This window comes from Phocoena sinus, chromosome 9, assembly GCF_008692025.1.
Source record: "Phocoena sinus isolate mPhoSin1 chromosome 9, mPhoSin1.pri, whole genome shotgun sequence".
In the NCBI taxonomy this organism is placed as follows: domain Eukaryota; kingdom Metazoa; phylum Chordata; class Mammalia; order Artiodactyla; family Phocoenidae; genus Phocoena; species Phocoena sinus.
The window spans coordinates 104,500,657-104,513,956 of NC_045771.1; the positions used below are offsets into that span (position 1 = coordinate 104,500,657).

At 51.6% G+C, this 13,300-nt stretch overlaps 1 protein-coding gene across 1 annotated transcript in view; it reads left to right on the forward strand.

The window, feature by feature from the left end:
* The window catches only part of GRB10 (growth factor receptor bound protein 10), a 196,307-nt gene that overhangs the window by 147,494 nt on the left and 35,513 nt on the right, over nt 1-13,300 (forward strand). Inside the window, 3 exon segments of the mRNA XM_032642729.1 lie at nt 3,875-4,031; nt 11,827-11,942; nt 12,939-13,007. Coding sequence (XP_032498620.1) covers nt 3,875-4,031; nt 11,827-11,942; nt 12,939-13,007 — 342 coding nt within the window.

A 13,300-nucleotide genomic window follows, 5' to 3' on the forward strand; every position in this document is an offset into this window, starting at 1 on the left:
CCAGCTCTTGTACGGTACCACTGTACTTTTCAAGGTACTGAGCTGTAAGATTAAAAATGTTTTCTTTATTTTTTGTGTGTTTTTTTATGTATTATTTGTGTGAAAAGTATTGTAAACCCATCACAGTACAGTACTATACAGCCGACTGTGTTAGTTGGGTACCTAGGCTAATCTGTTGGACTTACGAACAAATTGGACTTACGAACGTGCTCTTGGAACGGAACTCTCGTATGTAGGGGACTCACCGCATCTATTCTTTTTCAGATTCTTTTCCCATATAGGTTATTCTTAATAAATTATTGTTTTATATTTAAAAGCAGTTAGCTACTTAATTTCCTTTGTGGTGCAGAAACAGAAGTTGAAGTTTCAGTGGTTGGTTTTTTCCAATTGAATTGTTCCCGGTGCATCTTACCCGTCATGAGGTTTGCTTTCTCAGAACCGCAAACCTGAGTCGGTCGTGGCTGTCAGGATCCCGCCATCCCCACCCGCCGCTGCTGGGTCTCAGGCCTTCAGTGGGAACCTGCCTTGTCCCCAGGTCCTTGGTCCATCCGAGGGCACCCCGGAGGCAGGCACAGATGGCTGGGAGCTTTTCGGGAGAGGCTCCCATTAGCCCAAGGCAGGCTGACCCTGTAAGGCTGACAGATTCCCCATTTTACAGACGAGAAGGGTGAGGCACAGAGAGGCTGGGCCACTGAGCCAAGTTCCCACGGCTAGCTGGTGACAAGGCCGGACTGCAGCGGGTCTGATTCTAGAACATCTCCCCTGAAGCCCCACCTGGGCCAAGGGGGCCATGAGTGATGCTTCACCTTCCATCACTGGGGTCACAGAGCCAGGGAGGGTCTGGGCCGGGCTGGCGCTGCGGATCTGCGCTCTGAGTTCTCCCCCATCCTGGCAGGACCCAGATCCACCCGTGTGTTCCCTGGAAGTTTTACCCCAGATACATATGTGCCCTTGGCATTGATCTCCTGGCCGAACTGGGAGTCGGTGGGGCGGAGGCCTCGGCCAGCTCGCAGGGGAGGCGCTTCTGCATCCCGCCCTCACAGGACAGGCGAGCATCCGACCTGCGGGCCTCAGCCTGCTCCCTGGCGTCCTTCGGCCCAGGCCTGTCGCGCTGAAGGTTGAGATGGAAACCCTCGTTTGCTTTCAGAATGAGCCCCAGCACCGCCCAGGAGCTGGCTGCAGAGCCAGTGGGCACAATGCAAAATGCTGCTTCCGGAGCTGCCGGCTCTAGAGGCACAGTGGGGACAGCTTCCTTTGTGCGTGTGTATTCGTTACAGATACTGTCACCTGGAGCTCCAGACGTGCTCCCCGTGTGAGATTGCAGGGGTGTATGGTGGCTTGCTTGTCTGTCTGTCTGTCTTGGGGCCTGTTTCGCCTGTGGTCAGCAGGCCCTGGTGAGTTGGGGGAGGTAGCTGGACAGTGCTACCAGGAGCAGCATGGACAGTGCAGGATTTGAGGTCCTGTCCTGGAGCCTGTGTCCCTCTGTGTCTGTCCCTGTCACAGGCCTGTAGCCCGGACCCAGCTTCCCCTCCTGGCCCTCCCCCAGCCGGCTCTGGGGATCTGAAAGCCGGGGACGTGGCCATATGACAAAGCACATCTTAGATTTTAATACTCAGACTATATATAGACCTTCGGGGGCATGGCCTTGGAGCAACAGAGAAGTGAGGGAGAGAGTTTAAAGAAAAGTGCAGTAGGGCTGAAAAGAAGATTTAAAAGCTGGTGCTATGGATGATTTGGGCAGGAAAAGACTTGGAGAGAGAGATGGGAAACACACTTCAACCTAATTTAAGTTTCCTAGGGAAAATAATGTTCATTGTAGTCACAGATAAGCTCACTTAGAAACTTAGGAAAGAAGGAAAATTAGGGTAGTTGATTTGGGTGGTTGTATGCACGCACTGCTGTAGCATACATTATATATGTATGTAATTATATATAATTAGCATATATATAAGGAATTGTATGAATTCATTGCTTTTTTAAAATTTGTTTTTCTTTTATGTTAATGCATTTGTTCTTACAAAGTGTTTACCTATAGACCAGAGACATCTTCTCTGTTGAAATTAAATTTTATTTTTATATACTTAGTCATGACAGCTGTGTTTGCATATTGAATCGGTTTTGGAGATGTAGAGCTGTCATTGAGTGAAACATCAATTCCAGAAAAGACGGGGTGGATTTCTTTAAAGATAAATGTGAGCTGTAAGCTGGCCCCTCAGTCCTGACCCAGCCCGGGTTGGGGGGCTGGCAGGGAGGTGGCAGGAACAGCGGGGGCAGGGACCCTGCCCTGCTGAAGGGCTCTGTCCCCCGGGCTGGTCCTGCCTCCCCTCCGGCTGAGTGAGCCCTACGTCGGCTGGGACGGTCCTTGTGGGAACGTGCCATCCCCGTGGGACGTCATCCCAGCAACTCACTGCCCTGCCAGACTCCGCGCTGTGGAAATAAACGTTCAAAGTCTGCACTTGATCAAAAACACGGGAAAAAGGACGGAGAGAGAGACAGACAGACAGAGAGCTGCGGCCAGTTCTTTAAGACCAGCTGACACTCAGGACACAGAAAGCTCCGGCTCCAAACTCGCAAGTGACAGCATGGGTTGCGGGGATCAAGGTTGCTGAGCGATTTGGCAGACAGGCCTGAGTTCAGAGAACACACGTGCTCAGGCTGAGTGTCCTGCCTGTTAGTTCACTGCCATGGGAAAGAATGAGCAGAGGTTTTTCTGGAGTGTTGGTCTGAGCCTTGTGTTGTCGTTGGGTTGTCATCACCTCCGCCTCGGGCGGGGGCGCCGGAGTGGGAGTGGGGGGCGATTGCATCAGGCCCGGCCAGGGACCTGATTGGTCTGCTCCTCGTGGCTTGATTCACGAGCTAGAGGACCGAGCCCGAGGCAGCCTCATAGCCGCTTCCCTGCCCGCCGGGGCTCCGTCCCCACCGTCGGTGCCCGGCGAGGGGTCCCTGCCTGCCAGGGACAGTGGGAGAAGGCCGGGACACGCTCCCCTTCAGGGACAGTCTCGATTTAAAATGCCGTCTCGTTCCTCGGACTGCTTTTTCCATGCCGTTGAGGTAAGATTTCTTGAAGCATCTCACGTTTCCCCTAAAGGCGGCACCCCGTCAGCTCTGCAGCTGGCGCAGGGTAGGTTTTTGGTCCTCTGGATTTCTGCTTGGCCAGCCCCTTGCCTGGGAGCTGTTGGTAGGTCATGGCTTTGAACAACACTGGGAAAACTAAGGTGGCTTGTAATTTTGTAGGGGGTGGGGCCAGAGGGTTTTGTGACTGCTTTACTATGCCCATCTTTTTAGTATTTTCAATTTGAGCATATTCACATTTCTTCTTCTCATCTTCTCCCTACACCTCAATGAGCACGAGGTGAGTGGCGGTGACAGGAGGAGGCATTGGGTGCTGTCTGCTGCACTGAGGACCCTAGAAACGGAGAACAGCTGGAGTCGCGGAAAGTTAGGATTTCTGCGGGCCTTCTGTTGCTTTGTTTGTTCTCACAATTGGTTCAAGTGTAAAATGTCCAGTTCCAAGACCGCCAGCAGTATTTTAAAGGAATTCTGTCGCTTCCCAAGACAGGTGGTAGAGAAGTAGCTCACACACTCTGGTTTGGCCATGTGTCCCCACGGTGTCTTGGGCGTTGTAAGAGCCTGTGTTGTGATCCCAGTGTGCCCTGCGCATCCACGGGGGCGGGGGGGGGGGTGGAGAAGGGAAGGGGAGTGTCGATGGGCGTGGCCTGCAGACCCACAGCCTCTGGTCACCTGCCGCCTGGAAGAACAATTATACGTGTGTTGGAGCGCTGCTGTCTATACATTTCCTGTTTATTTTGTTTCAGTGTTTATTTCTGACAACCCAAGGTTGTTCATCTGTAAGTGTCACCGCCTTGTGTTGCAGGATGTTAAAGTCTTTAGCGAAGACGGGACGAGCAAAGTGGTGGAGATACTGGCAGACACGACAGCCAGGGACCTGTGCCAGTTGCTGGTTTACAGAAGTCACTGTGTGGACGACAACAGCTGGACGCTGGTGGAGCACCACCCGCACCTGGGATTAGGTAGGGAGCAGCTCTGGGTGGGGGGGAGCAGCTCCGGGTAGGGGGGGGAGTAGCTCCGGGTGGGGGGGAGCAGCTCCGGGTGGGGGGGAGCAGCTCCAGGTGGGGGGGGAGCAGCTCCGGTGGGGGGCACCAGCTCCGGGTGGGGGGAGCAGTGGGGTGCTCGGTGGGCCTTCAGGTGAAGACTTCTGCCGCCAGATGCCAGACTGTCACTGCAGTGTCGCCTGCCAGCCAGCGTAGCAGGTGGTCTGTGTGTTGTCCTCCATGCTCCTGCCTCTTTTTCCTAAAATCTCACCTTCCTCCCTCCCAGGCCTCTCTCCCCTGGTGCTTTCAGAATCTCGCTCTTGCACAGTTTGAAGCAGTAACTCCCAAGAGCTCAGCCACAGGAGGAGGGAAGGGTCCCTGTGACTTGTCCGCAGGAGTCGCTGTGAGGGGCTCAGGGGCTCGCTGCACGCCTGTGGTCTGGGTGTGCAGCCGGAGGCGCCCTGGGGAGATTATGGCATCACTGCAGAGAGCAGCTCTCTACCTGACGGGGTCGGGGAGCCATGGTGACAGCCTGTAGGAGGGCACGGGGAGGCCCCCGGGAGTCGAGGGGTGCCATAAAGCAATGTCACCTCAGCTTGAGTCTCACACAGTGTCTCTGAGTGATTCGAGAGAGCAAGAGATTATTTCGAAATAAGTACTATTTACAGAACTTATTGATGTCTTTGGTTTGTTTGTTTGGCTTAAGCGGCTTATTTTCAGGTAAAGAAGCTTTTCAGACTTTCGTTTAAATTCTTTTTGGATAACGTACGGTGCTTCCAAATCATAGGCACATATTTAAAACTAGAATTTTTTCTAAATCAACAGCTCTATTTTCTTCTGTGTCTTGAAGGAGAGAAAAACTACACAGCTTGCAAACTTCTTCCCATAGTTTAACATTTTCCTCTTGACCTTTAAGAATGACAAAGAAATTGAAATTAAGCCTCTAGGTCTGGAATATTCTTTCACTAAATGGCATTTGGGCAGCTCATATCGTATAGTCTAAGGTTACATGACACGAGGTACATTGAGTTGGCGTTGCTGGAAGTCACGTGTTCTGGCTCCCCTGTGCTATCAGACAGTGTGCGTTGTAAAGTGAACGCTGAGAACTCCACCTTGTTTCTTTCCCGTCACTACGGATCTGCAGTGCACTTGTGTGTCATCAGATGCTTTGTCCTTTGTCCCCAGCAGCTTTCTCCTGACAGGTACATTCAGTGGTGCCACAGCACAGCGACCGGCTGGCAAGCTCCAGTTTGGGACATCTGTGAATGGTCCCGAGTGGTCTGATAGGGTCACCAAAAGCATCAGTTGACACACAAGTAATCTGGAAATTAAACAGTAGTCGGAACCCTGCAGTTTTTATGTACACACATGCACACACATGTATATACAGATACATACACATGCATGCATGCACGTGTATATATACCCATATACATGCACACACACACACATAGGGAATTACGGTAAGTCCCCTACATACAAACCTTCAAGTTGCGAACTTTCAAAGATGCAAACGTGCGTTCCATCAACATCAGGCGTGAGTGAAGTTGCAGCTGGCCCTCCTTCTCCTATTGCTGTCGATCCTTCAGCTCTGCCATCTCCCGCCTCCTGTCCCTCCTCCAGTCAGTAGCTCTCCTGCCTGTTTACTCGATGCCAGCCCCCGTGTGCCAGCCGTTGTACTGTTCCACTGTACTTTTCAAGGTACTGTGCTATAAGATTAAAAATGTTTTCTTTACTTTTTGTGTTCGTTTGTTTTTATGTATTATTTGTGTGAAAAGTATTGTAGACCTATCACAGTACAGTACTATACAGCCGACTCTGTTAGCTGGGTACCTAGGCTAATTTTTTGGACTTCTGAACAAACGGGACTTAGGCACGCACTCTCGGAACGGAACTCGTTCGTATGTAGGGGACTTACCGTAATTTTAAAAAGGCGTGTGCATAGTTGGAGCCAAATATAATTAATGAATATTGTTGAAAGACCATTCAAAAGTCTGACTGTGCTTTTACTTTGAAAAGAACTATGAAAAAACTTCTGTAGACATTGTAATACATGAATATCACCGTACACACCTAGAGAACATACGGAATGGATGCAGAGACACGGAACATTGTCACATAGGGACTGCTTGAGAAATTCTGATTCCGTTGTTTCTTGTGGTAGCACTTGATTTCTGCAGCATCGTACGGTAGCCGATAAACTTGGCGATTCCTCAATCACGTGAAGAAAATTTATTCTGAGGGAGTAGAATACGAAATGCACATGCAGACACTACTCTCAGGGATGGGACATCCATGTGTTTTATTCTGTGTTCTTTCTCTTATTCACAGACGGATTGACGTACTCCCCTTTAGGGGACAATAGTTTATGATAAAACCAAGTAAAAAGGGAAGAAAAGAAAAAAAGGAGAGGGGCAAGTAAAATGATGAAACAGAGAAAAAAGAACATCTGGATCAAATTTTAGATCCTGTTTGACAAAAAGAAATCAGTGAGCCGAACTGCAGGTGCATGAAGCCCCCTTGGAGGAGTCTTCCTCCCTTTCTCCCATGAGCTCCTTTCTCATGAGCAGCGAGGGGACACATTGTCCTGATGCCTGGGTTCTGCAGACGGTTTTGCAGGTGTTAGTTCCACCAAGTCGGTCACGCCCTCCTGCAAGGGCAGGGCCCAGGGAAACCTCCCACTTTCCACACAGAGCTCATTGCATCCCCGGCCCTGTGTCTTCCCTGCCTGTTCTTTTGTTTGTGATCCAAGCCTATGATTTAATATTGGTTTTGATCCGTTAAGTTGTTATTTAGGTGAAAATCCTCTTCCTTCCGTTATCCACCAGCATGTAATGGTCAGATGCCCAGTGGTGGGAAGAGGAAGGTCCAGTTCCCTGTTTCACGCCTCCCATGGGGCAGGGCTGTGGGAGTGCCTTTCACAGCTCCCTGTGGTGTTTCAGCATAAACCCCCTTGGGTGGGGTGTGCAGCATTCTCTGTGATTGACAGTGTCCTGGGCATGTTCCTGGGTCCCCTGGCACACGAGTCCGCCACCCCCATTCTCAGGGCAGAGCCACCAGCCCTACCTCCCCAGTCACTGATTCTCCCTTTAGAAGGTCACTTTCTCATGGGGTGTACGTCGGGGATGCTCCTGGGACCTGCACATACACGAGGCTGGCGGCTCAGGCCGAAGGGAGATGATGCTTGCAGATCCCTAAGGCCGGTGGTTCCACCAGTCCCCAGTAATGGAGGGGTGAGCAGGCCACTCTTACAGCACTGAGTTGATGTATAGCCTTAGAAATTGAGGATTTCCAAGCACAGTTACGATGCCGATCTCTGCAGCTAGATATCATATCCCTAACGGTATTAAACCTTTTCGCGCTCAGAAACGAGCGATGATTTAGGAGACATGGGGCAGTTTCCAGGACGGCCATTCGAAACGGCTTCCTTTCCACTAGCAGGAGATCACGTGCGTGTGTGAGGTCCGCAGCCCCCGAGGGTACCCGCGGGGCCAGAGCATCAGGCTCACGGACGGGCAGAAGCCGCGGCAGCTGCCGGCGCGGGCAGCATCTCTTGCTGGAAGGACCTTCTCTGCCATCTCTCTGAACTGGGCTTGTTGCCAGAGCCGGGTCCAAGGGCCCTTCCTGGTCCCCAGTGTGGGCTCCTGCACCACTTGCTGGTTTGAAGAGTTGGGGCAGAGCCCTGAGTGCATAGTGGTCTTAGGTGACCGTGTCCTGTGTTTCCTGATTTCCCGGGAACTCATACCTTTCCTGATCTCTCCGACCATTACTGGCCCCAAAAGTCCAACCTGGATGGGATGTTTCGGCTCCAGTATTTTGGGTAGAGCTCAGACGTGGAACCACTGTCCCCAGCCAGTGCCACCGGACAGCCCCTGAGTCCAGCCAACAGGGACTGGGATGGGGCCGTTGCCTTGGGAAGCGTTGCCCTCCTGTCTGCAGGTGAGCAGCCAGGCTCACTTCAGCCAGGACACCTTAATAGGTAGAGGACCTAGGGATGTTACACAGCCAGCCTGCAGCTGTATCAAGTACACAAACTATATTTTAAAGGAATCTCAAAAAAGAGGAACTTTGGCATAAAAAATAGCATCTTGGTGCCCCCCGTGAACTTGAAAATGGGCCCACCTGTAAACTCCATCCCCCTGGGAGTGCTGCGGCTCCCACAGGCGGGCCCTGAGTGACCACGGGCGTCAGAGTGGGTCAGCGGGAGAGGCTGGGACTTAATTTTAAGGCTGGGGCACCGTCACCGAGGAGGGTCACAGCCTGGTCCTGTGCATCTCAAGGATTTGGGGGCTTCTGTTGTCATGTGAATCAGGACGAAACACCTCAGGAAGAAGCAGGAGCCCCTCCTCGGGCTGTTCACTGCTCTGGGTTTGTTCCTGGTCAGATGAGAAGGGCGTGACGGCCGCCCTGTGGCGTGACCGGCGCATCCAGATGCTGACATCTGCACAGACGGGCCGGGGAGAAGCGGCCGCCTTGCCTTCAGCCTCGGGGCTCAGAGCGGCCTCTGCAGGCTGATCCTTTTCTGTCTCTGTCTCTGTGTCTGTTACCTCTGAAAGGCACCAAATGACACCCTTTCCCCACTAAAATACACACCTAGCGGGAAGGCTGCTTACGGGGCAGATCCAGACGGCAGGGTGTTTGCTGTGGGCGTGTTCTGCACGCAGCCCCGCACAGCCCGGGAAGCCCAGGGCAGCCGTTCAGCGCTCCCATCTCTGTGACGTGGGCTGTGCCGGGCGGTGAGGGGCTTCAGGGGGCGGTGAGGTGGGATGCTGACGCCTCCCAGCGCCCTCGGCTGGGTGCTGGGTCTGCCAGCCCCACCTCACCCCTCTGGACCGCCCGGGTTTCTGCTGAGGACTCTTGTGTCTGCTGCACGGCCCCAGAAGTAAGATACGCTGCTGTTTTTAGTTGAAGTGTCGTTGATGTACCGTGTCGTGTTCATTTCTGCTGTACAGCAGAGCGACTCAGTTACACACGTATATACATCATTTTTCATCTTCTTTTCCATTGTGGTTTATCACAGGATGTTGAATATAGTTCCCTGTGCTCTACAGTAGGACCCTGTTGTTTATCCATCCTATATATTACTAGTTTGCATCTACTAACTAACCCCAAACTCCCAATCCTCCCCTCTCTCTCCCTCACTCCCCCTTTGGCACCACAAGTCTGATCTCTGTGTCTGTGGGTCTGTTTCTGTTTCATAGATAGGTTCATTTGTGCCATATTTTAGATTCCACATATAAGCGATATTATATGCTGTTTCATTCAGTATGATAATCTCTGGTTGCATCCATGTTCATTATTTTATTTTTTACGGCTGAGTAATATTCCATTGTATATTTGTACCACGTCTTCTTTATCCATTCCCCTGTTGATGGACATTTCGGTTGTTTCCATGTCTTGGCTATTGTGAATAGTGTGACTATGAACATAGGGGTGCGTGTATCTTTTTGAATTAGAGTTTTGTACAGGTATATGCCCAGGAGTGGGATGGCCATCATTGAAAAGTCTACAAAATATGCTTTTTTTTTTTGAGCTGTCTGAGTTTTAAATGTCTTTCATGTGGAGCACGGCGGCGGCATAGACGCTCGCCTTAGTTCCGGAAATCAGAAAACTACAAATACCCTTTGAGGAACGTCTTCCTCTTCCATTTGTACAAAAAGTCCTTTTGGATGAAAAGTCACATGGCAGTTTTACTTAAGGCCATTGTGATCATATGACATTGGTAGCTGGTGATGTGAGCATTTAATACTATTGCCTGAGGTCATCTGAAAATATGTGTCTTTAGAATCATAGAGAAAATCAGACCTGGACAAAAAGAGCTTTGAACTGAGGTTGTCCCAGTGGCCTTTTAAAAGCTGTGAGCACGGGTCCCGGGCCTTCAGTGGGAGGCCAGGCCAACAGCTCTGGCATCTCTGAGGAGCTCAGTCCTGGTCCCACCACTGGCCGCAGAGGGTGTAGCAGCCTTGGTTTCCACCTGTAGGTCTCCCAGGCCTCGTGGGGTCAGCGGAGTGGCCTGGGGCAGAGAAGCACCTCCTGTCGGGACCGCTGACAGTCTATTCACGCTGCTGTATGTGGCTCTACCAGGGTAGCTAGGCCTGGGAAGAGAGGAGCCTGCCTGGGATGCAGCATCCTGGGGCCCCATCGAGCCGGTGGCTCCCGCTGGGAGGGCCCTGTGCCCCTGAAACTCGACATCTGCCTTGTCCTCCCTTAGGTCCACCCCGCTCTTTTCTTTCTCCTTATTTTACCTGGTAAAAAAATTTTAATTCTGTAAACGAACCATCAGCAGGTTATTGGGTCATAGTTGTTTTTTTCCCTATAACCACAGAAATGTTTTCTCTGAACACAGATCTCAAGGAAAGTCATGGGTTTGTCTTAAATGAATGACATTGTGCTAACCCCTATCTTGGCAGCAGACATAGCTGTTGTAACCGTGCTCAGGCTGCCCCTGGTTCTTCCCCTCTGTCCCGGGGGCGTCATCAGGCAGGGTGTGTGGTTCCTGAATTGCTGGCCAGTTCCCACATCATCTGGGGACCAGTGGGCCCGTCTGTGGCTCACTGGTGGTGCCAGGTCTGACCCTTCCTGAGGTGCCTGAGCTTTCTGTCCATCATGGGGAGGAACTTCAGGCTTTAACTATGTCTCTACCGAGGACAGCCTGTCTTCGTGTGCCCTGTGTGCCAGCGGGGCCCGGCTCAGACCACCGGCCTGGTGACCGTGTCCTTCGTGGACAGGAGTTCTCCCACGTTCTGAGATGGCTTTGACTCAGGAACGCTTTCACCCGACACCTCATCCTTCCTGGAAGACAGGACTCTCTGGGGATTCCGCGCTGGCTGTGTGAAAGGAAGCGGGAGCTGGGAAGGGCTGACGGAGCGTTCGTGTCAATTTCGTGGCATCTCCTGCTCCGCCATTTGGGCCTCAGTTCACACATCGAAGCCGCCCTGGGCTCATTTGCTCCTGTCGCGTATCCCGTTATTGAACGTGGTTGGTTCCCTGCTGCCCGGTCAGCAGGCTGTGCAGGGACACGTGAGGGCATCAGGCCATGTGCCTCTCATGTTCCGCGTGGAGCCAGAGTGCTCAGACTGTGAGGGAAACACCGCCCCAGGGTGATGCCGCTGCTGAGTCAGGCACCGAAGCGTGTGTGTGTGTCCGTGCATGCTTCCCCGAGTGCTGTGCCACGTGTGTGTCCTTCCCAGCGGCACAGTCCCGCTGTGAGAACAGCTCCGGGGTGTGCGTGATTAGCGTGGGCTCCAGCGGACAGTCGGGCATGGGGACGGGCTGCCTGCTGGTAGCCCGCTCCCTCCCGTGTTACGCCCTGACACCCTCCTAGGCAGCTGAGTTTCACGAAATCAAAGCCGTCCTGCTTCTGCCCCCCACCGCCCACCCACCCGCCCGTGCGTCCTCCTTGCTCAGAGCCTTCCCACTGTCCTGTGTCTTGGGACATTTTCCCAGTCATCAGAGTCCCTGTTCTTTCCAAGAGTTGACACTTCTTAATTTAAAGGCAGAGTCATCTGCGCAGGGTCTTTTGTTGATGCCAAATTGAGAAGAAGTATATGAAAGTTAGGACTGACCTGAGTTCCTCGTACTCTGTGTCCTAAGACCTCCTGTGCGTTTGAGGTAACACATTAAAGAGAGCTTTCGATTTACTTTTGGTTCTTGACCTCGTCTTTGCTCACGAAGTTTGAAGAGGAAAAGAAAAGTCAAGCAGATTTTTTAATTGGTTGTGAGGCTGCCTTGAAGGTTCTGCCTGTTTATCTCACACAGTACTTTTCCTCTGCAGAAAGGTGCTTGGAAGACCATGAGCTGGTGGCCCAGGTAGAGAGCACCATGGCAAGTGAAAGTCAATTTTTATTCAGGAAGAATTACGCAAAATACGAGTTTTTCAAAAATCCCACGGTGAGTCTTTTCTCTTTTAAGTCTGGGGTTTGGAACTCTTGAAATCTTGCAGTTTATACTTGAGTTTCGTAGTAGCAGGTCACAAAATAACTGAGATGGCAGCGGGTGGCAGTTGGGTTTGAGAATCTGAGTGGCTAGTTAACTAAGCAATCCTGGCTTGAAACTGTCTCTCTGATGCTTAACTAAATGTCTCTGTTCTGGCCGGAGCTAACCATCACCTTCTCCCAATAGCTGGAGTGAGAGAGGGGCTTAGTCTCTAGGAGTAACTTAGTCAAATACTCAGCAAAATAAAAACTCATTATTCTCTGCAAATAGCAAGTATTACTTTGGGATTATTGGGGGAAGAATCAGTAGAGAAATCAAAATCCAGGTGGGTTGAGCTACTCCTTGATTTTTCTTTTCTTTTCTATTTTTTGCGGGGCGGGGCCCTTGCCTTGTGGGATGTGAAGATGGAGCTCGTACCTGCCGTGGTGTGAGCACCAGTCCTAATTCTGAGTTACAGCAGCAGTAACTGGGCGGGGGGGGGGGGGGGGGGGGGGGGGGGGGCGGTCCCAGCATCAACTTCTGGTTCTGATAGTTTAGCTGCTTTTTCATTGAAAGGAAGAAATTTGGTAACTACTTTTGGGTGATGCACCAGAAAAGGCCTCTTCACATCTCTGTGCGCATCTCTTAGTTTCAGGGGTTCTTTATCTCATGCCACGCGTCTGTGTCCCTGAGTTAGGACACGCGGCAGCCCTCTGCCTTGGTGCACTGCCAGACGTGGGTCATAGTGGGCATCACAGACACTCCAAACTTGGTGCAGCGTTGAAGGGAAAATGCAGCTTGTTGGAGTCAGTGTTTCCATTGTGTGATAAAGGAACCAAAAGCACTGTCATTTTAAATACAAATTGTACATAATTTTACCTGGAGGAAAGTTTTCAGTACTGGCATACCTGTAAGTATGCTTTTCCCCACTCTTAAGCTAACCTCTGACATCTTTGTTTTTCCATGGCCTAGAATTTCTTCCCAGAACAGATGGTTACCTGGTGCCAGCAGTCAAACGGCAGTCAGACCCAGCTTTTGCAGGTACTGGGCAAGAAGAGGCTTCTGCTGGAGTCTCTGCGTAGAAGCTCTCAGGCTGTCTTGGGGGCCTGGTAGGAACTTGGAGTGGTTGCATTGTTACTCATGTACGAGCCTTGGCCCCTCGTGGAATTTAGAGTCACCAGAAATGAGTGTTTCCCTGGGAAAGCTGCACGTAGCCAGGCTCCTTCAAAGCAAAACAAGCACTTAGAAACAGGATACACTGACCTAGAGGCCATCGGGTGCCTCTCCACGCTTACTGCTGCCTCATGCTGTCCTGGGAAGTCGGGATATTCCTC